At 41.7% G+C, this 23,763-nt stretch overlaps 1 protein-coding gene across 2 annotated transcripts in view; it reads left to right on the top strand.

Annotated features, from left to right (window-relative positions):
- Window positions 1-23,763, top strand: part of MAP3K15 (mitogen-activated protein kinase kinase kinase 15) — a 131,949-nt gene that overhangs the window by 34,364 nt on the left and 73,822 nt on the right. The window contains exons 4-6 of one of the 2 annotated variants that reach the window (XM_003791887.3): window positions 13,065-13,258; window positions 16,901-17,069; window positions 18,845-18,951. In XM_003791887.3, coding sequence (XP_003791935.1) covers window positions 13,065-13,258; window positions 16,901-17,069; window positions 18,845-18,951 — 470 coding nt within the window. Of the gene's footprint in view, window positions 1-13,064; window positions 13,259-16,900; window positions 17,070-18,844; window positions 18,952-23,763 lie in introns of those variants that run through there. The other variant, XM_023514327.1, reaches the window with a different exon arrangement.

Here is a 23,763-nt window from a genome sequence, read left to right as displayed (position 1 = left end):
ATACCCCATAAATGCATTAAGGAACACAGTTATGATTTAATGAAAAAAATAATTCTTTTCCTATATTATTTTCATCCATTTTAATTTTTATGGTATCTTTTTGCTGCTTTAGAAATGATAAAAATAGCACTTTCAACATGTGTAAACTTTTATGAAATCAAGAGTGAAAATACAACCAACCCTGGAACTTCCTGGTATACATAGTCTAGTGTACATAGTCCATAGATATTCTGTAACTTCATTTGTTTTCATTTTCCTTAGCAATAAATGGCCATACCATCAACCTTACGGCTTATTTTGGAAGTTGATTTACCCTGGAAGCAAACTCTAAGGCGTAGCCTTGGGATTGATGCTAGGGAGGGGGAGCAAATGAAGCAGGACTGAGTAGAGGGAGAAATGGAGCTGGGATGCAGGCTCAGTGTCAGCTTAGGCTGACCCGTGGTGGGGTGTCTAGAGCTGGAATGGCCTTTCTAAGTTGTCCTAAGTTAGAATGAGATGGCCTGGTCTTTATGTTCCTACACCCATCCATCATTAGAAAGGGTGTTACATTGGGTGAGATGCTCTCTGCAACTGAGGGGCTGATAGCTTCGGAGCTCCCAGCAACTGGGACAACACATCCTTTTTTTTTTTTTTTTTTTTTTTTGCAGTTTTTGGCCAGGGCTGGGTTTGAACCCACCACCTTTGGCATATGGGGCTGGGGCCGTACTCCTTGAGCCACAGGTGCCGCCCAACACATCCTTTCTTAAAGGGGGGGCTATAAGCAGCATGCCTGAGTGTCTACCACATTAATATAATTTCATTTTAGAAATATGTTGTATTTACTCAAGACTAAGTAATGCATCTACAAGGCCAAAAAGCACAGAGGTAATTTTTTTCTTTGGATTAGTGGGTGGTTACCTGAAAGTTATCCATAGCCTTGTCATAGAGGAAACACGGAGATATGCACCTTCCCGGTCCCCCGGGAGAATTACTAAGAGAAAATGAGGTGATCCACCCAATATTTGCCAAAGGGATTGTTAGAAGTACACTGGGCCTTATTTTCATTTATCATGCCCAAAAGCCAGGGTTCACCTGTTTTTTAAAAGCGGAGTTCAATTTCCAAGCTAGGAGCACATTATTTAAAAAAAAAAAAAAAAAAACCTTATTAAAAAACATGTTATTAAAAACGAATCTGGTTCTTTACTGTTGAACTAGTTGATTATTTTTTTTCTGGAAAGTCAATGAGATTTAAAAGAAACTCATTGTTCCTATTAAAATGGTTGTCTTCATAATCCCAATAAATTGGAACTTCTTTGAGAAACAGCCATTGGCAATACTGGAAGCATTTTCTTCAATATTGGAAGTCTTCCCTCTGGCTTATGAGGGTGTTTAGGCCTTGAGTTCAGGGTAACAGAATTTCTCCTGCTCTTTTTCTCTTGCCTTCCTCAATTCTTCAGTTTGCTATAGCTTGGGATTCAAAATGATCGGAGAGGATAGAGTTGTTTAGGAACACCTTGAGGGAAGGACACTTAAATTTATTTTCCCCTTTCTATATTCTTTGGGTTTTCTGACTTCAAAATCAAGATTTCTACCACATTGATTAGCAGAGACTCAACCTCAAACGAGAGGTTACATCCCGTAATCGAGGGAGAATTTTATTTTACACACAGAACGTGAATCGTGTAAAAACCTCTGCCCTTTGCATATTCATTTGTGTATCATCTTTTATTTCTACTCATCTCAAGTTCTCGATGAAAGTCTTTCTGTCCTTTTTTCCCCTCCGTGCCTCAGTCTTGCTCTTGTTTGTTCTCTTAAGTGGAATACCCCAGAACCCATGAACCTTTTCTTTGTACCACTTGAATATCACAAGGGTGATGTCAAATTTCACAGGGCCAATGTTGGAACCAAATTGTCAATATTTAATTCTCCCACCAACGGAAAAAGTCTTGGATATCCGTGACACCCATCTATTTTCTTTAAATGGAGACATAATTCACATACTGTAAAATTTACTATTGATCCTTTTGTTTGGATCGGCAATTTTGTACAGCTTTAAGAGTATTTCAGAGTTCAGCTGAAGTGGAAATTAGTGGCAAGAATCTAGGGAAGGGGGTAGAAGGCCTGAGATTTGTCTGGCTCTATGGTCATCTGTAGGCCAGTTGGTTAACTGTGCTGAATCTTGGTTTCTTCCATAAAAGGAGACAATCAAGGAGGTGACTTCTGAGTTTTGTGCCAGCTCTGAAGTAATTCTGTGACTTTATGATGGCCATGCAGTTGTTTAAACAAAGTAGATCAACTATCACAAGAGCTTGGTTAGCAGTTTCCAGCGGGGAGGGCTTCATTTACCTTTAAGTGGCTCAGTAGTCTGATTGTTTTGATGAAATTGTCATGCAGTTTCTGTATATTTGTTTCTCTTAGGACCAGCTAATTACAATAAAGTAGCATTGTAGAATGCTATTCGCAATGATCTTAAGACAAAAAATTGCACTTTCATGGCCAAGGCATGGGTCCTGATTTTTAAAATTCTTCCCTAACTGGGTAGGCAAAGAATTGTTATCTGTTAAGCTTAAACCTCATAATCATTTTAGGGGGAGTTAATTTCTCCCCAAAGTAGAATTCCTCCTTTAATGAATTGACTTTGTCATACATGGTCACATTAAATAATTTTTTAAAAGTTCTTGCTCTATGTTTGTTCCTTTGCTCCCTAAATTTTCTTGAGAACAATCTCCTGTGTGTTTTCAGTTTTGGTTTTCACTAAGAATTTGCAGCCCACTTGCATTACAAGATACAAGCTCCAAAGTACCACATTCTGCCAGCGATCAAGTTGTGTATTCTTTAAAAATCAGTTCATCTTGAATAGTATTAGACCGTCTTCCATCTGCCCTAGATGCTTTTTTTTTTTTCCCTTCTGACTAGGCCATTTGTTGGACTGATTAAATGTTTGTATCATTATAAAAAATTTTCTGGAAGGTCAAGCGAAAGTCTCATTATGAAGTCAGGTACATATCGTATTTGCTCCAAGGAATTCATTTAGAAACCTGTGCTGCTATTGATCAACTTTGCCACCTGCTGCTAGCCATAAATAAGTGCTGGTGTAATGAGGCCCCATGGCTTGTGTGTCCATCCGGGCCTCCTTAGACCTTTGGCTGCCTTGCATGGGAAGCTATCAGAGGAGCCAGCTAAGGAGCAAAACCTAGGCAGCCTTAGTTAGTGGCCATGATTGAACCTAATGACAAATGGGTTGAGGTCCTGACATGCTTTGCTTTCCTGGGCTATCTTAAAGAATCCAAGCAGCTATTTATAGATGAGGACTGCACTGTTATCATGGAGAACTTTGTTGTTGTTGTTGTTTGTTTGTTTGTGACAGAGTCTCACTCTGTTGCCTTGGAATTGATTGCCATGGCATCGTCATAGCTCACAGCAACCTCAAACCCTTGGGCTCAAGTGATTCTCTCATGTCAGCCTCCCAAGTAGTTGGGACTACAGGCGCCTGCCACAATGCCCAGCTATTTTTAGAGATGGGTTCTCACTCTGGCTCAGGCTGGTCTTGAATTCCTGAGCTCAAGCAATCCATCCACCTCAGCCTCCCAGAATGCTAGGATTACAGGCATGAGCCACTGTGCTCAGTCTCATGGAGAGCTTTGTATTGGAAGCCCGCTAAAGGAACTAATATTTCAGGGCTGTAATTAGGACATTCTATGTGAAGCATCTAAGAATTGTGAGTGGGGATTCTTAGCTTTGTCAGTCTGGAGAAGCCTGTAGACCCTCTCTCAGAATGTTTCAAAATGCTTAAATACAAAAGGTTACAAAGGCAACTTGTTATATCAAAATATAGTTATTAAAATATTTTTAAAGTTGTATGTAATCTATGTGCTGCTTTAATATCTTAAATAATATTAAGCAGCAGTTTTTTAAAAACTGTCATAATTTTGGAATAGTGATGGGTATAAAAGTCATTTTGAGATCTCTGTAGGAACTAATGTGATATGAAAAACTGACTTCTAGTATTGACAAGGTCTCAGGTGTTGCTAGTACTAGCAACACACATTGTTATCCACATTTCTAATTGAGGGTCATGTTATATTTCAAGTGAAGGCAAATGATGACTAAGATAGAATGTTTTTCTCATTCAAGTTCATAGACTCCTAAGAATGAATGGACCATAGGTTCAGAACTCCTAATCTGGTCTACGACTATTGTACATAACAAATATTTATCGGATGCCCACTATGTGCGAAGTGAAGCACTTTACAAAAATGGCCATATTTAAGGCTCTGTCATCTGATGAGGTTGGCTCTATTATATGTCCCCATTTTTGCTGAGGTCCTGCCTGGGTGATGGGTCCTACCCTGAGGGTGAGGCCCTTTAAGACTTGTGGAACTGGCCACAGTTGACTGAAGAAAAATAAAGTCAAAAGCAGTGAGAGAGAAAAAGACAGGACACACAGAATAGAGTTTTCAAAGGTGGGAACACAGGGGACTACTGCTAGCTTGTGGGGTTCCAGTGAGCGGCCCTGAGTATTGCATTCAGCTCTGATTGAAGGCTCTTTTCTCATTTAGCCCATAAGGTAAGCTGAGGAAGGGAACAAAAACATCAGCAGCCTCTCTGATTAAGCATGTTAGTTCTTATTCTGTCTATAATCATTAACTTTAAGGGTCTGAGCAGCCTTGAGAAATCTGAAACCCGAGCCTTGTGGGGGGCAGCGTACTGTCTGTGGTCATACACACAGATTCCTTGGGGGAGGTTAATCCCCTTTCATTCCTCTGTGGAGCAGAGGTAACATCATCAGGCTCCTCTGAAGAATCCATGGAAGAGAAGAATTTTCCTCTGATCTCCACCCAGAGACGTCTTCCTCTGTGATTAGGATACAAACCCTCCTGCCCATATTTCAGGGCTCAAGCTGTTCCCTTAATCTCTGCTCTGGTCATAATACAAATCCCCACAATGGGTATTTGCTGTGACTGTTGACTGGGCAGAAGATGGCCTGGTTAATGTTCCTTCCCAGGCCTTGCACATAGCTCCCTCTATGACCATTATTCTTCAGCATGTTTACAGACCCAGCAGGGGTGTTTCCCAGCGGTATCCCTTACAGGCAAGGCTTCTAGTAAAAGCAGGAACTGCTCAGATAAGTATTTTAGCTGCTCGTTTAACAGTAAGCTAACTAAACTGTTTTTATTCCACCTTGCTCATCTTATTTATCTGTTTTTCCCTTTTTCTAGGGGTGTTTTCCCTTGCCCAGAATGGGATCTTTAGTCCTCATTATCCCTGCGCATTTTAAAGATGAGAAAACTGAGGTTTAGGTAAATGAGTGCATTTTCTCATAGTCATTCATCGATGATGGGGTGGAGCTTGGATTCAATCCTTGACCCTCTGAGTTATTCACCATGTTGCTCTGCTTGAGTGGGGATGAGACTGACTTCTTATTTCAATAGTGTTTTTTGTTTACATGCCTTTGCAAATATGAAAAACAAAAACACTACCCAATGCCGCTGACAGGATGATGAAATTGGCATACCCTCATGTACCGCTGGTGGGAGTATAACTTGGTGCAGCCTTTCTGACAGCAACTTGGCCAACACACATCAAAGACCTTAAACTTGCTCTAATAATTTCACTCCTGGGAAGCTATCTTTAGGAAAAGACCACAGCCCAAGGCTGCCAATGCAAAGATGTTCATCTCAGTGATGCTTACAGTGTAGAAAATTTAAAAACAAACTGAAAGTTAAACAATAAGGGAATGGTTAAGTACACTATATATATATTTGCCAGATGGTTTATTAGGGAGGCATTAAAGATTATGGCATTCAAGACTATATAAATAAACTTTTGTAATGAGTTTTTATAAAATCACTTGTTTAACCTAACGATGGTATAGGACAGTATGTTCATGGTGGCGGTATTTGTAGATGGTGGTGGTTCTGGGAATTTCAATTGCTGGGTTAGGACCTAAAAACTTTAAAAGACAGAAGACAGATTGCTTACTATGTCCACATTGTCAGAGACTAGTGGCTTTACTCTGCCCTTTGACCTCATTTGCTATATCAGAATCGTCCTTTTTGGAAATATTTGGAGAGTGTTTAAAATGAGGGTTTACATATTAATGTGGCTAGCATAGTGGTTCGAATCATTCTTTATGTAGGAAACGAAATTGCCTTTGTTAAATTTGTTTTAATGAGCTGGATTCTTGAGACATTTCCACTTATAAATGTAACAATTAGAAATAGCTGATCCTAGCTCAATATTGAACATGTGTTATGCTAATCATCATTTTTATATTTAATTTCTCCATCTCTCAACCAGTAAAAGTCAGAATGTGTCCCATCATTTGAAGATGTTTGGTCCTATTTTTCCTCTTTGTCAGAACAAGAGTATTGCACTCAAAAGCCTGTGCTTTCATTTGGAAGTTTATGAATTGCTTTTTAAAATGTAGCCACTAGTCCCAATTTCTTTCTGTTAAATTTCTTAAACTTTTATACGTTTTCTGAAAGGTGAAATTTTTTTACCTTCCCAAGTCTCCGGATTCCTGCCGTCTCCTCGGTCTTGTTCACTACACTCTCAGTTGGTTTCAGAGTTCATGCGTTTCCTCTGTTCCTTATTTTTCTCTAACTGTAGCTAAAAATATTTGCTTCAAGGATCAGATCCTCCCCTAATTGCAGTGAAGTCTTCATCAGTCTCTGCTGCTACTGCTCTGCCTGCTGCATAAGCACCTGTGACAGTGCATAGCATATGTTTGTCAAAATCCAATTTTTCACCCCTAATTATTTAGGAGTTGAGCATAACTGGAGCAAAGTTTACTGCTGTGCTATTTGGGAAGACTAAGTTTGCTAAAGGAATAATGGAAATGAGATTTCAGCAGAAATGTTTGTCTTGGAAATAACTTTAAGACAACAGTTCTATAGAAATAGGTTAGATTCTTGCATCTTCCACTTCCCTACCTGTTATAGAGGGTCAAGGTTATTTGATTGTAATTTTTATAAGTATTTTTGTTATAATTATGTTTTTTAAAGAAACAGAAGAGAACAAGTGTCTGCTTGTGTAAGTGTGTGTATAGAAATTGTTATATTAGCATTTTAATTTACCATTTCTGATTCTTTTCATTTGTACCTGTGAATTCAAGTTGCCATCTGTTATTTCCTTATTCCAATGCAACTTTGTTCCTACCAGTGTCCTATTGCTGTTATTGTCAAATATATTACATTTCTATATGTTAGAAGCCCTAAGATATAATCATACACATCATTTTCTGAAACTGCTTTTTAAATCACTTAAGAAAGTAGAGGAAATTTACAGTTATATTGTCTTTTTTTCTTTTCTTTTTTTTTTTTTGAGACAGAGTATCACTATGTCACCCTCGGTAGAGTGCTGTGGCATCATAGCTCACAGCAACCTCAAACTCTTGGGCTCAAGCAATTCTCTTGCCTCAGCCTCCCAAGTAGCTGGAACTATGGGCACCTGTCACAACACCCAGCTATTTTTTGTTGCAGTTGTCATTGTTGTTTAGCAGCTTGGGCTGGGTTCAAACCTGCCAAGCTTGGTGTACGTGGCCAGCACCATAATCACTGTGCTATGGGTGCTGAGCCTTCACCTTTATTTTTGAAGGATAATTTTGGTGGATATAAGATTTTTGGTTGACTTTGTTTTTCTTTCAACTTTTTTTCCCCTTTGGTTTTGTCATTGCATGGCTTTCACTGTTTTTGAGGAAAAGTCAGATGTTAATCTTACTGGGATTTCCTTATACGTGACAAGATATTTTTCTCTTGCTGCTTTCAAGATTTTATCTTTCAAAATTTTGACTGTGATGTCTGGGTATGGCCCTCTTTGGCTATGGACTCCTGCTAGAGTTCATTTAGATACTTAGATATGTAAACTTAATGTTGTTCACCACATTTTGGAAGTTTTCCACAATGATTTTTTGGAGTATTTTTCTGCCGCTTTATTCTTCTTATGGGATTCCTGTTGAGCATCATGCATGTTGGTGTGCTTAATGGTATCCCATGTTTCTTTATGGCTCTGTTCTTTTTTCCCTCTGTTCCTCAGGTTGCCTAAACTCTATTGATCTATCTTCAAGCTTGCTGATTGTTTCTTCTGCTTAAATTGCCTGTTAAGCCCCTTTGGTAAAGTTTTCATTTTGGCTATCGTACTTTTTAACTCCAGAATTCTTACTTGGGTTTTTTGTTATGTATTTTTATTGACATTCTCTGAGATACTATCATCATACCGTCCTTTAGTTCTGTAAGCATGGGTTGCTTTAGTGCTTTGAGCATATTTATAATAGCTGCTTTCTTTCAAGTCTTTGCTAAGTTCAACATCTGGGTCCTTTAAAAGGCAGTTGCCACCACCTGCTGTTTTTCTCATTCATGGATCACACTGTCCTGTTTCTTTGCATGTTTCGTATTTTTTTGTTGAAAATTGGACATTTTAGAAAATACAGCAGCTCTAAATTCTGATCTTTGCCCTCGTGCCTCTGGGGCATGTTGTTTTTGTTTCATGACTTGGCTAGACTAGTTTAGTGAGGTCTGTTTTTCTGCAGTGTGTAGCCTCTAATGTCACACTTTAGAGGGTATAGTCTCGGACATGTGCGCAGTTACTCTGACCCTTCTTTCTCTATCCAAAAAGCAACTGGGGTCTTTTTGGACTTTTTTCCTGGTTTTCCTGTTAAGTTTCTGGCTGATCTTCTGTACTGACACTACACTTGGTTGTTAGTCTCCTGTGTTAGCTTAATTGCTCTATTGTTTTTGATGATGCCCTGAAGCATAAATTGTTCCACAGTCTGATAGGATTAAAGTTGGTCCCTTTGGAAGGAATAGTCCTAAATCTTGTCCCTGAGACTTGTTCTGACCTCAGGGAGTCACCTCTTAGCTGTCTCTTTCCCTGCTTCTCTCTGTTAAATTTCTAGCTGGCATATCCTTCACTTATTTCTATTATGGAGCTACCACCCTTCTCTTCATAGCCTGCCACCAAAATCTCTGTTTTTTTTTTATGATGCCCATGAGCTTACACTTCTCCATTTTGTGTTCCACATAGAGTTAATCCTCTTATGGAGAGCTGCAGAGTGCTCTGTTCTCACAGACTGCCTCTCTCCTGGGAGCTCCTCTCACCGCTGTGGAGCTAGTGGTGGAGACAGCAGCCTGCTTCTGGTAGAATGACAGCCTGCTCTATGAATGGGCCACTGGGCAGGGGTGGCAGCCTATAATCTTCTCAGCTAGACTCTCTTGACGTGGAACCTTCCTTCTATGAGCAAGCTAGGGCAAGGACAGTTAGGGTCCAATATTCTTGGCCTGATTCACCTATGGTAGAGCTTTGGCTCTACGATAGGGTGACCAGACGTCCCGCTTTTGGCGGGACAGTCCTACTTTTTAACAATTTGTCCCATGTGCCACGGTGTTTTAAAAAAGTCCCGATTTTTGGAAAGAATGCATGAACTGGTGGGAGAACAGGAAGGGACTATACGGTTTTCGGCTGCCATGTGGCTATTTCGCCAGAATATGAGTTTTATATTATTTTTGTTAATTTTATAATGTTAAACTGTAATAATAACAAATAATTGTTTAGAAGTGATATCGAGAACTGCTTATCAAAGTTTGCATGGTTGTCAGGCCCTGCCCTGCCCCGCCCCTGCCCGGCCCCCCAGCCATGTTGTCCTGCTTTACAAATGTTAAAATCTGGTCACCCTACTCTACAAATGTGGATGGGTGGGAAAAGGGAGCCCTGGTCCTCTTAACTAACTTGACTAGAAAAGAGCTTCTAGAACACCAGGCTTATGGTGGATGAGAATGCTTGTGGCCTAGTCCTCCCAGGAAAAATAGTCATACTGCACAGGGAATGAAAAGGAGTCCTGTTGTCTAACTACAGTAGAACTGTCACTTGCGGTGGGGGGAGCGAGATAAGCACGTTATTGCCCAAATACTATAGAATTTCCCTGTTCTAACCAAGATTTAGTAGATTTTTTTGAATAAAATGTTTTCCCATTTCCTGTATGCCCTTAGGACAACTTATAGAGATTGAAATGGTTTTTAAAATGGAATTTTCATAGTTATGGTTGTTTTTCTGGGGACAGGATGTTAGGAGCTCCACACACATCCAGTCTAGGTCTAACTTTTTGGAAATAACAATTCTTCCTCCCTCCCTCCCTCCCTCCCTCCCTCTCTCCCTCCCTCTCTTCTTTTCTTTTTCTTTCCTTTTTGAGACAGAGTCTCACTTTGTTGCCCTCAGTAGAGTGCCATGCATCATAAGTCACAGCAACCTCAAACTCTTGGGCACAAGTGATCCTCTTGCCTCAGCCTCCCAAGGCACCCACCACAAAGCCTATTTTTAGAGACAGGGTCGCTCTCGCTCTTGCTCAGGCTGGACAAACCGTATTTCTTCAAAGATATTTTACCTTCAGCTCAGTGCCTATTGCTCAGTGGTTAAGGTACTGACCACATACACCGGGGCTGGCAGGTTCAAACCCAGCCCGGGCCTGCTAAATGACAACAACTAAAACAACAACAAAAAAACAAGGGCCGGGCATTGTAGCAGGCACCTGTAGTCCCAGCTACTTGGGAGGCTGAGGCAAGAGAATCACTTAGGCCCAAGAGTTAGAAGTTGCTGTGAACTGTGATACCACAGCACTCTATTGACGATGACATAGTGAGACTCTGTCTCAAAAATATATATATTTTACCTTCTAGACCTTACTGATACACACAGCCCTTTTCTCCCTCACAGTCTGAAGTAAGAAGGCTTTTTTTTTTTAATTACTTGGCCATCTGGTCAGTGGCATGGAAAGAATGCTTTTTATCATAAACTCAACCAATTTCAGGGGGAAGAAAAAGCAATTTAGCTTCTGAATGTATAAATAGCATTTATGAATATTTCAGCAACATGGCTTTTTTGACATGGATGAAGGAAAAAGTTGTCTCTAACTTACCAAAGGTTATCTGAGCAGTTTGGGTCTCTTTGACGGTGTGACAGGATCATAGGGAGGGAATGTAGGGAATGAATGCCTACGTTCAGTCCTGTGATGTGGGCAGTTGCTCATGACTGTGAAGAAGTAGGTATGAGCCTTCCTCTTCACTTAGCACCTGTGCACTGAATTTGTGCCTCTTCCAACTTATAACCCTGGCATTTAGGTTTTGAGGAGTTTAATGCCAATAGCTGGTGCCCACAAAGTGTTCTGCAGCAGGGTAAGCATTCTCAGAAAACCCTATTTAGGGGAATTAATAACTACATAGAATACCACAAAAGCTTGGTCTATGACAAGGGTTGACCCACTACCCGTTTTTGTATGGCCTGGGAGCTAAGAATGTTTTTTATATTTTTGAATGGTTGGAAAATATCAAAAGAAGATGATTTCAAGATGCTTAAAATTCCGCAGTGGCTCACTCCTGTAATTCTAGCACTCTGGGAGGCCGAGGCAAGTGGATTGCTTGAGCTCAGGAGTTCAAGACCAGCCTGAACCAGAGCAAGACCCCCATCTCTAAAAACAGCCGGGCATCGTGGTAGGCACAGGCAGTCCCAGCTACTTGGGAGCCTGAGGCAAGAGAATCACTTAAGCCCAAGAGTTCGAGATTGCTGTGAGCTGTGATGCCACAGCACTCTATCTGGGGCAACAAAACGAGATCCTATCTCAACAAAAAATGAAATTCAAATTTGTGTCTGTACATAACTTTTAGTAACACACACAGGCACTCGTGTTTATGTGTCGTCTGTGTCTGCTTTCATGTTCCAACAGCAGAGTGGAGTTTTAACAAAGACTATATGATCTGAAAAGCCAAAACATTGACACTCTGGCCCTTTACAGAAGAAGTTTGGTGACCCACTCTAAAGTATGTTTTAGTGGAGCAGCACTGGTAATTTTTAACACAATATTTTCGGCTCCAAAATGAGGGCTGACAGGGCTGTAGATGCCAATATGGTAAAAGAGACAGAGGTTCAGGACAATTATTTATATTTTAATTTAGATAGAAATAAGAATACTACCTGTCTTTGTGTAAATAAATTGTTTCCAAAAGGAAAACTTACTTGTGTTTCGTATGTGTATTTAAAACTTACAACTCAATGTTGTAGTTTTCCTAAAAACGATGTTGTAAGTTTTGTTGGCTCCGGGATCATGACATTCTGACCGTTCTCTTAATGATTAATGAATTTCTTTTCACTTCAGAAGAAGCCTCATCCCTTATTTGACTTCTAATTCTTGGAGAAAGTATACTTTCCAAGATTATATCTGCATGATAGCAAAATACCTAGATAACTCCATTACTTCAATTTAAAAAATCCAACAGAAGTCATATGAATTATTTCTGGCATCATAAATTCTTCAAAACTTAGTGGAGATACAGGAATTAAAAAGTCAGAAATTTTAAGCTAGTTGCTTTTTATGACAGTGTAGATGAAATATCGACTCTAAGGATGTCGAGTAATAATGTAATTTAATCCTCTAAATGTGCAAAAGATTGAGCTTTGAGGTAAAGCTCTTTATACTTTTTACAAAGGATCACGAATCATAGTCCAGCTATAATCATTCCATGGAAAAACAGTGTTTTACCTGAGTAAATATTCGATGATAAACATTTTAACAGTTAAGTTCTGAGACTACTCACATTAATATATGCTTCCTACCATACAATTCTTACTCAAAGTTTGTGATAATTCCCCTGTAGTTAAATTATCAAATAATAGGATTTTTTCATCTACGATTGGAAGAAAAACAATATGCTACGTTGCCATCCTTGATCATCAGTGGATTCAAGCTCCCTCTGGTGTAGAGAGCAATCCTTCTCCGTGGGTTCACGTTCCTTCCACTTTGGGGAGCATATAATGAAATGGGGGCAATTTGAGACTTGAAACCCTAAAATTTCTGCCAGTGAAGTTCAGGGATACCCATGTCACTTCAGCATTTGAGATCCAGTTTTTGTCGTATCTGTGCGGTAGCACTTTTAAAGGGAGTGTTTTCCCGTTTTGTGCCTAAGAGATTTGTAGTCGGGTCGCACAGATTGTGGCATGTGCTCAGGTGTTTTCTCCTTCCCTGCCCCACCAGGTCCCAAAGCTACAGCGATGCTTCCACATCAGCTCTTTTCTGGAACATCTTTGTTTCTTTGTTCTAGGCATCTTGTGGAAATTATTATTTCATTCCCTACATCATCAGCCCGTGCGCGGACTACTTCTGCTGGCAGAGTGACGCTCAGAGACGAGCCTCAGAATACATGCAGCCCAACTGGGACAGCGTGCTGGGCCCACTGTGCATGCCCCTCACGGACAGGTTCATCAGCCTCCTTAAGGACATCCACGTGACCTCATGGTAATTCCCATCAGCCGCCAGTAACCCCGGGAGCCCTGCCAACATGTCACTTCACTTTCAGGGTAGCAGTTATCCTTTCACATAACCAGAGTGCCCAGAGAATGGGGCACTCTGGCCAATCACTTGGAAGTCATCCTGGAATCCATTAGTGCTCCTCTTTAGCTCACCACGCTGGGCCACTGAGGTGAGGCGAAAAGAGAGTAGAACTGAGGTTAGGAGTTGGGATCGGGCCTGTGTGTGGCACTGACTTCCTGCGGGAACGTGACATGTAACTTCTCTGTGACTGTTTTCTCTTTTAGAAAATAAGGAAGTTACACTGGTGATGTTTTTTAAATGATCTCTTTCAAGTCTGAGATTCTGTGTTTTCAGACCATCTCTGAACCTGACTTACACTCCTTTAGTGACTGAGGTTCTTAACAGGCCTCAGCAAAGTCATTCTGAGGCATTTTGTGCTATAAAAGCCTGCATGCCTTGAGTCCAGCTGCAGCGATCCTGGCCTCAGGACTTATGTCAGAGGTGGTATTGGGTCCTCGTGCAGAGGTGGACAGGTTAGGGGTTGAATTCTGACCGACGGATCCCTGGCTGTGTAGCCTTAATAAAGCTCGCTGGTTTGAGCCTCAGTGCTGAAGAAACTGTACCTTCAAATGTCCTTATTCTATAAAAGGCAGAAAAATTCTCCTTCACCAAAGGATCCAGTTGGTTTGCTTGCAGCCAATTTAAAGGATTTATTCCTATAATTTGTGTTGCAGGAGGATTTGTTCTTCCAAAGCAAATGAGAGTCCAGGGTACTGGCAGAACAGACTCGGACTGAAACCTAAAGGGCCCCGCATTACTCTTTGGCTCACGTTGTGGCCCCCTGAGCCGTGGAGCGTTACTGTTGTGGTCTTGTGTGCGGTGTTCACACACTCGTTAACGGTGTCTTTTCCTCCCCTGTCCCATTACTACGTCTTTGGCAGCAGATCTTTTTCCCTGTAGGAAAAGAAGACTGGAAACCTACATACATGTGACCACGTGCCAGCACAGAAAGCAAACAGGGGACGTTTTGTGCCACATTCCCAGAAAACTTCATCCCGTCATGTCTTGTTCACTACCGTCTAATTGAGAAATAAACCCTTGAGTGACGTGTATAGGGAACGTTCTTCCAATAGCATATTTTCAGTCCTGACAAGGGGGTGGGCCAGCTTGGATCTGCCAGACGAGTTGTGTCTTTGTGAGACATGGCCTCAAGTCTGTTTCTCCTTCAGTGTCTACCTGTATCCGTAGGGAAACAGCTCTTTTGATTGGGTTGAGTGTCAAAGGGCTTGAGATACCTAGTGGTGGGTTTCAGCCCGCAAACTGGCAGATGTCTGACAATGATTAGTGACAGGGGAAATGGTGCTTATGCTAAAAAATCTGGAACAGATGACAGGTGAGGTTTTGGTTCAAGTGCCAACCGTGATAGATCTATAAAGTCTATCTTGAGTCCTATGCTGAAAAGGGCTTTGACTCCATTTTCAAGTTCATATTGATAAGCAACATCTTCCCTGGTTCCCAGAGGCAGGAATGGCTGCATGTTTATTATGTATTCGATGTCCCCCAGCCATATTCAAGTCAGCATTTTATTTACTTAAGTTACTGTTCTTATTAGATTTCTCAGTTTATTAAAACTATTTTTCAGAATTACCTTTGGAAAACAAGACTAAAGTATAACTTTTTACCCATCACGCTAAACTAATAACAACTTAATAGCTTCAAAGTCTTTATAGCCCGCCAAACGGGCAATGGCTGTCACCCGACTTAATGATTCATTTGATTAATGACAAAATTTTAAACGCTGGCAGAATCTGTTAATTTGCTCATCATTAGGGTAATAGCAATTGGCAAATAAGAGAATACAAATTAAAGCAGGGCACTGATGTTCTTATATCAGAACCCCTTCTGCGAGGCATTAGATTATTCTTTAAATGTTAAAACATTAACTGCCATGTGAGTTGTATTTAACTCGTGCTAGTTTTGATCCTGGGGCCTGTGGAGCATATATAACTCACACATCTCTTGCACATCAACTGCCACCCCAGAAAAAAAAAATTGTTCCTTGGGGCTATGGTGTTTTATTGGGCAAGATAGGTCACGCCTGTAACCCTAGTACTCTGGGAGGCCAAGGCCGGTAGATTGCTTGAGGCCAGGATTTCGAGACCAGCCTGAGCAAGAGCAAGGCCCCATGTCTACTAAAAATAGAAAAACTAGCCAGGCGTTGTGGTGGGTGCCTATAGTCCCAGCTACTTGGGAGGCTGAGACAGGAGGATCGCTTGAGTCCAAGAGGGTGAGGTTGCTGTGAGCTGTGATGCCATGGCAGAGTGAGATTCTGTCTCAAAAAAAGAAAAAGTGCCATTTGTTCTTGTTTCACCTCATGTGGTGTTTTTCTTTCTCTGGAGACTGTTATTTAATTTAGCTTACTCTCTTTTTAACAAAGCCCAATTTCACTTTTCACAGTTAGATCATTTCAGCTTCTTAATGGGTCTGGCACATTGCTGCTTGGCCCTGCCTGGTCTCCGTTTAAAAGTTCCTTGCAAAATAGATAAGATATTTAAAGCAATCTGTGGTCATTGTGAGTTGGCCTCCGTGTGCAAAATGAGGTCATTTTTCAAGGTTTTAAACCCAGCCCCAGATAATAGTGTTGTCGCCTTGAGAGGTTATGGTGACTTTCCAGTGGGGATTTAAACTGCTGGAGATGCTTTTAAGCATCTCCAATATTAGCTAGATGCTCGTGTGCAGGAAGCTTTGTATTTTACATTAGAAAAACATTCTGACAGTCAAATTTGACAAGAGTGAGGTTGTCCATAACCTTCCAGGCATGGGCTCTATGCGTCCCCTTTTGGATTGCTCAGGGGCACCAATTTCCAGCTCTCAGTGGGAAGACCAGATAGAGAAGTTCATTTTACAGAAGCCCTCATTTATGTTTCCTAGCTTTGGGAGTTAAGTTTGGCTTTGTGGTAACCTGTTGTCAGCGGAGAAAACAAGTAAGGTCATTTCTTGCTCTCTCTCTGTTTGAAAATGCCAGAGGAAGCGGGTTTGGTTGGGTAGTGAATTCTAGGTGTTGTACAGATACAGATGGGGTCAGCTTTGAAAATACTTTCTGAAATTTCAGATTAGTATGAGGATACAAACGATTAGGTTATGATGTTTACATTTGTTAGGTAAGGTCCCTATTGTACTTGTGTCCTGTGCCCAGGAGGTGTGCCATGTACCCTTACTTTGTGCCCGTTAGGTGAGAACACACCAATCCCCACTGTCCTTTCCATCGTCTCCCTTCCCCTCAACTCGAATTAAATGGAGTTTTTCTCTCTTTTGTGGGTGTGTGGTTAGTTTGTCTACTGGCTTTGTGTTAGTATGGAGTATATTGGATACTTGCTTTAGCTTTGAAAATATTTTCAGGGTTGTAATGAACTGATTTTTATTTGTCATTTACTGGTTAGCTTCCCCCCAAATATGAATGATGAGTAGAAAGTGACTCCTGTCGGCTGGTGCAGGGAGGCTCAGGTCTGGGCCAAGGTCGCTGTGTAGTAGCCTAAGTCATGTTGCTGAGAACCATGTTTGCCTGAGCCCTGAGGAAGAGAGTCCTGGATCATGTGTATATGACCGGAGCTTTTTGTCTCTCTCCAGCACTTACTACAAAGAAACCTTGTTAAATGACATCCGGAAAGCCAGAGAGAAATACCAGGGCGAGGAACTGGCAAAGGAGCTGGCTCGGATCAAACTGCGCATGGATAATACTGAGGTTCTGACCTCAGACATCATCATTAATTTACTCCTGTCCTACCGTGATATCCAGGTATGAAATACACCTAGCTGAGGCTAACGTATGCCAAGTTCATCCTTGGCATGAGGAGCTCTTCATGTGAAGTACCCTTATATTAGGTGTGTGGTGAGTTAGCTGTTTTATAGACAAGTAGATGACCTAGCCACAGGCCATCCAGCTTATCTGTTGTGAAAATCGGAGAAGGTTTTGTCACTCCGGCAAAAGATCTCATATATAGGACAGATTAATATGAGGAACTAAGAATTCAACAGTTTATATGTACTTTATGGTAGGAATTGTTCCGAGGACTTTGCAAATCTGAATTCATTTAATTCTCTTAACCACCAGAGGTGTATGTATATTCTTATTACCCATACTTTACAAATGGAGAAAGAGAGGCACAGAGAAGTTAAGTAACTTGCCCAAGATCACACAGCAGTTGGTGAGGTCAGGATTCAGATTGAGGTGGCCGCTATGCTACCTCCATTAGGCCTTTGTCACGTCCTTCTTTGTTTACCAGCACTCAGCAGTGACAGGGAAGAGTGGCAGAGGCATACCCAGGACCTAGGGGATATAGATGTTTATTCTAAGGCAAGTGTCAGTGGAGGTGGTTGGCCACAGGTCTTTAAATCTAAATGATGGAGATGCCCATTCATGACCTGGGCCAAGAACACTAGGGAACTCATATTAGTGATAAACAGATGCGTCTAACTGATTTTAACAGCAGATGTTTTAGGGATTATGATAATGATTAAATCATGCCCCACAGTGCAAGACAGTGGGAATGTCCTTTCTTGAAGTCCTTTTCCCCCCTGAGCTGCTGTCTCCCTTCTGTCCTTGACGCATCCCATCATTTTATAACCTTCCATTAGTGAGACTCTTCAAGGCTCAAAGGTGAGCCAGGCGGTTCCTGGAATAATACTGTCTTCTCTTCCCTGTGGCAGCGTCTCCAAGGTGCAAAGCCACAGGACAGGCAGGGGATTTGAGTGGGAAGTTATCCTCTGCTGGCTATGGCTGGCTGCCAGTGCGTTGGCCAGTACCAATGATTCTACGTCTGGCTAACAGGGTAACAGGTGGCACTGCTAAGAGGGGACCCAGCTGATTAGAAACACAGTAGCAATTTTTCCCCGGGGTAATTATGCAGTGTTTAAGCAGTGGTTTTCAACTCAGGAACATTTGGCAGCATCCAGGGACATTTTTGATTGTCAAAACTCAATGTGTGTGGCATCTAGTAGGTTGAGGCCAGCATCCTCCAATGCCCAGGACATCCCCCACAACTGAGAATTATCTAGCCCCCGAAATGTCAGTACTGCCAAGGTTCAGAAATCCTGGTTTACATTAACTTGACTGATTTGTAGCAAAATAGGAAGAACTGGGAGATTTTCTTCCTTTCCTTGGGAAGTTGACTGAGTTCTCTTGTGTGTGTGTGTGTCCAGCTTGTCTTCACACGTATCTCTGCTGATGGGGTTAACTCTCCTACACTCACGGCATGGTAGCTGTTCCCTGGCTGCTGGCCTCATTGGCTTGCTTTTCTTTCTTTTGACTTTGGATTTAACCCCTCCCTCCTTTGATCACTTTGTGCCCTTTCATAGCAGAGATTCCTTCTATGCCCGCCCTCTCTTCACCCATCTTATTTTCTAATCTTTTTCCTGTTCCCTTCAAGGCTACAAGTAACTTCACTAATGGCCCTGTGCAAGGAAAGGCCTGCCTTTAAGTGCTGACGCTGTCTCATGTTTGTAATTATTCAGGAAAGCGGGGTGGGAGGCCGCGTTTCTTCTCTGTCTCACCTTGGGGCCTCTTGCCAACAGGACTACGATGCAATGGTGAAGCTGGTAGAAACACTGGAGATGCTGCCTACGTGTGATTTGGCCGATCAGCATAATATTAAATTCCACTATGCGTTTGCACTGAATAGGTAAGCATGATAATGTATATATAGGGTTTCGAAGCATGCCTCCTGTTGAATTCTGATTCTTCCTTCATTCACAGTCATCAAGTATGAGCTCGGTCACAGGCTAAATGCCAAGGTTATGAAGATGGGCAAAGCAGTCTTCGTCCTTAAGGACTTTATGGAGTGTATATTCTAGCCGTGGTATCAGACATGTAAATAAATTCTAATAGCTCAGGGTGATAAATGGTGTAATGAAAGTTTGTCCAAAGTACTATGGAAATATAGCAGAGAGAGGGAGTCATTCTGTTTGGGGGTTTTAGAGAAGCTTCTCTAGGCTCTTTCAGGCTGGGTTTTGAAGAATTAATAAGAATTACCTCATGGATGGGGGAGACTGGAAGATATGGGGGTGGTGAAAAAGCCCATTCCGTTTGGCCAGGCCAGAAGTGTGAGCAGGTAGGTTTTCATGTCCCAGGTGCATTCAGGGAACATCCAGTGTGACTACAACAAAAGCTGCAGGTGAAACAGATGTAGGCAGTGAGGGTCAGTATGGAGGATAGAAGACGAGGTCTTAGAAGGATCTTGGATATGCGATAGTATCTTGTAGACTGGGGGACTAGTTGAAGAAACAGGACGAATGTTGTATGATAGGAAAAGAAGGTGCTGTCTTTGTCTGTTAGTATAATCTGAAGTTGAGAATTCAGATTGCTTGGCTAAATAGAGTATATGAAACTTGGAAATTCCTGCCTGGAGACCACAAGCCTCAAAAGCTTAAATGCTAGGGTATCAGCTAAGATGCTGTAACAAAGAGACTCCAAGTACAATGACTTAAGTAAGATTGAACTTTCTATTTCATGTAGTGGTCTAGAAGTGAATGGACCAGGGTAGTGGCATAGTACTGCTCCAGGAGCTTGTTCAAAGACTTGACACCCAACTGTCATGCAGCTCTTTCATCCCTAGAGTGTTGTCTTTATCTGCATAATTAAAGCTAGGTCCTTGCCACTTTGCATTCGAGTCTACGGAATGTGGGAAAGAGAAGCAGCCCAGGGAAAGTGACTTATTTCAAAGCAAGTAGAATTTACACAGGCGACTTCTACTCACATTTCACTGGTGAGTACTCAGTCATATGACTCTACCTAGCTGCAAGGGAAGCCGGGAAATGTAGTGTCTAGCTGGTTGGCCATGTACTCATATAAACTTGACTACTATGGATTTGGAGGATAACTACGAGTTTGCCACATGCAACTTCACAAAATCCCAGGTGCCTAAGTTTAGTTCTACAGTCTCCCTTCCCCCACTGATAATATGTAGGAAGAGCAGCAGCATTAGGTGAATATCATGAGAACCACGTTCAGAGAAGTGACTGGCAGTCCTCTGCATGAGCCAGAATTAGCCATATAGAATCATACAGCAGAGCACTGTGGGAAGGTGTTGAGACTTGACTTGAGAGCCAGAGAGTTCTGCACCTCCTCATCAATCTTCTGTGGCTGACATCTCCCACAGGGAATGAATAAAGCAAGTGCTGGGAGGAAACTGAGTCAGAGGACTCTTGGGTCTGACTTCCCCCTTTCGGAGGCTGTGCTTTACTTCGTCAGCTGGGTCAGGCTACAGATTTTTGACCTGCCACTAGCTGCAGGACAGCAGCAGAGTGGGCACCCATGGCTTTGAGTCTCATAACATATAGGAGGTCACATCTCTCTCCTTCAGATCAAGGTAAAATTTAGATTCAGTGACATGCACAGACCTTAAGTATATAATTTGAGTTTGATAAATAGGTATATACATGCAAACAATACCCCGATCAAAATAGAAAGTGTTTCCATCATTCCAGAAGTTCCTGGTGCTCTTTTAGAGACAACCCTCCCCTCTCCATAGGCAGCCACCACTGTAACCTCTACCTCCAGGGATTAGTTCTGTTTGCCCTTGCACATCACAGAAGTGCAACCACATAGTATTCACTCTTGTGTCTGGCTGCTTTCACACAGTGTCACGTTCACGTTGTGTGTGTTCGTAGTTCGTTCATTCTCACTTATTTACCTGTTTTATTGCTCATGAACCTTTAGATTGTTTCCAACTTGGTGATTCTTAAATAGTGCTGCTACGAATATTCCTATATATATTTCTTGTACTCATGTGGACATGTTTCTGTGAGTATATAATGTATGCATGTAGCAGACACTGGCAGACAGTGATAGGTTGCGTATTCCTTTTGGGGAAGAAGCTTTCTGGTTCCTTTGTAAATATGCCTACTCTTTCCCCAGTGGCCTTTAAATCCAGCGTCCCAGGGTGGGGCGCACCTTTATAAATAAAGGCCAGTCTTCATAAATCGACAAAACAGTCTTGCCACTTTCTTCCCCTAGCGTAGTAGACACCATTTTTATGGATGCATACCTGTACTTAATGACCCTTGATTTATAAGGACTAAATGAGTTCTCACTTCTGAGGTTTATGGGAAAATGCCGGGTCCACTGTAAGGGCTATAAAAAAAAAAATGGCTTCGTTAATAAAAACTAAGGTCCATTTAAGTGACTTGTCAGTATTTCTTTTTTCCCAGACAGAGCAGAGGTAATTGTTGTCAAACAGAGAATGAAATAATCGATGACCATTTTCTCAAAGTAATAAAGGTATAAAACAAGGTTTGGTGGAAAATTGGTATCTGCGAGGAATGGGCTTGGCAGGATGAGGTGATCCTGAGACAGATATTTTTCTAATTTGGAAGCAGACTGACGGGGATTGTGCACCAGAGAGCCACCTTTCTCTTTGGTATTTTTTTCCATTTGATTGTGACTCTATTTTGTAGGCCAGGCAGGGTCCTGAGAACTGCATTTTCTCCAGCAGACTAAGCATTTTCTATAGAATTGCTGCACTGGCTTCATTTATGCACACAATCTGATCCCGAATTTCATGTTTTTGCGTTAGGTTTAACTTGGCCACATGCGAGCATAGTCATAGTTGGATTTTGTATTACAGGGTGAGCTTCCCTAGTCCAAAAACCCCCAATCTGAAACTTTGAGCTCCTGCATGATGCTCGTTGGAGCATTTCAGATTTCATGTTAGGGATGCTTGACTGGCAAATATTCCAAAATCCAAAAAACAAAAATCCAAAACACGTCTGATCCCTAGCATTTGACATAAGGAATATTCAACCACTAGGCACAGTTTTGTGGTATTACCTTGTATCTTTAAAGGAGAAAATAGTGATGCAGAAAAGGAAATGAATTTTCCTGCATTGAAGTTGACTTTGAACTCTTAGGAAGTAGAGTAAATCGTGGCCGTAAATTAGTTACAAAAAGTTAGCAGTAATGGATGGCATTTGACCTTGGATGGCAAGGGCTGCCCATTAGTGGGAATGCTGGCTTGAGGCACTCAGCTTTTTCTGGTATATTCCACTTCCCTGCATTTGGAAGCCCATTTAAAGCTACTTCAAGTTTCCACTGAACAGTTAAAGTGCCTCTCAATACCATAGAATCCTTCACGAGTAATTTTTATTTGCTGTCGCTTTTACAGATAGGAAGGGTTTTATTAGATACACTAATGCAGTCAGAATATTCTGACCAGGAATGCAGCCAGAAGGCAGAAAGATGGTCCAGAAGAAGAATGTCAGAATCAAAGTCCTAGCTTAAAAACAAAACAAAACCTTGACATGCCAAGAGACAAGGCACGTGCTGGTGTTCTACCTTCAATGTCGTTGGGTCAAGATCACCAACTTCAGCAAACTTGACCTCATTGCCCCTCAGCAAGTGGAAAGGCAACTAAATGCATGACTCATTGAAGTGTTTGACGTATCATTCTGTAAATAACGGGAGTGATAAAAGATGCTCTGTGGACTCTAGAACTGTGGCGGGGATATTGGATGAAGGCCACTGATTCCTGTTTACACCAGAGGGGCTGCAAGCTTATTTTAGAACCTACAGCAGTCACCGGAACCCCAGCCTCTGGGCTCCCCAGCCAGGTCATTGCTTGGCTTGAGAGGCACACAGCCCTAGGAAGATAACATGGGCTTGTTGTCTCTACAAACCATCACCCTCCTTTTTTCCCTTCTGTTGATGTTCACTGTTCAATCTCACCATCTTGATTCATGGGTTTTTTATTACACGTTTGTCAAATGAATAAAAATGGCATCTCCCCCCCTTTTATAATGCATCATCTCCAGGTACCTGAAAGCGTGTTGCAAAAGAAGTTTATGTGATGTTGATTAAGTTTGCGAACTCATCCTAGAAAAATGGCTACACACGTCATTGCTGAATATCCCTACAGTCACCCTCGATGTCCTCTCCTTGGCTGTATGGTGACTAGTGATAGTCAGCAGTGAGGTATGCAGCACGTTTCCTTGGATGAGTTTGCGAATTTAATTGTCAGACCTCGTATGGCAGCTCTGATGGCTGTTCTGGAAAAAAGTTCCAAAATTGCTTTGAAGGGTGGACTAGGCACTGGCATCAGTGCATAGCTTCCCAGGGGGAGTATCTTGAAAGTGACCATAGTGATATTCAGTAATGAGGTATGTGGCACTTTTCCTAGGACGAGTTCACAAACTTAATTGTCCAACCTTGTGTATTTGTTGTTGCTTCCCCAGTAATGAAGAGAAACCACAAAGTATACCAACTTAGGAGGAATCATCTAGTTCGAACCCTTTAATTCAGAGAGGAGGAAAAAAAAAGGCAGGCAAGAACCCCAAATATAACAGCTGGTCAGTAAGAGATCTGGGCCCAGAAATCCCTGCTTTTAGCACAGAGCACTGCCCACACTAGTTCTAGTGCTAATGTTAATGTCATCACGGCATAATCTGTTACTCTTCTCGGCAGCGTTTAGCCTATATTTTGTTTGCCTGAAGGCAGTTGG

The sequence above is a fragment of the Otolemur garnettii genome, unplaced genomic scaffold (assembly GCF_000181295.1).
Source record: "Otolemur garnettii isolate 467f Iridium unplaced genomic scaffold, OtoGar3 scaffold00051, whole genome shotgun sequence".
Lineage (NCBI taxonomy): Eukaryota > Metazoa > Chordata > Mammalia > Primates > Galagidae > Otolemur > Otolemur garnettii.
This window is presented reverse-complemented; position numbering and strand designations above follow the sequence as displayed.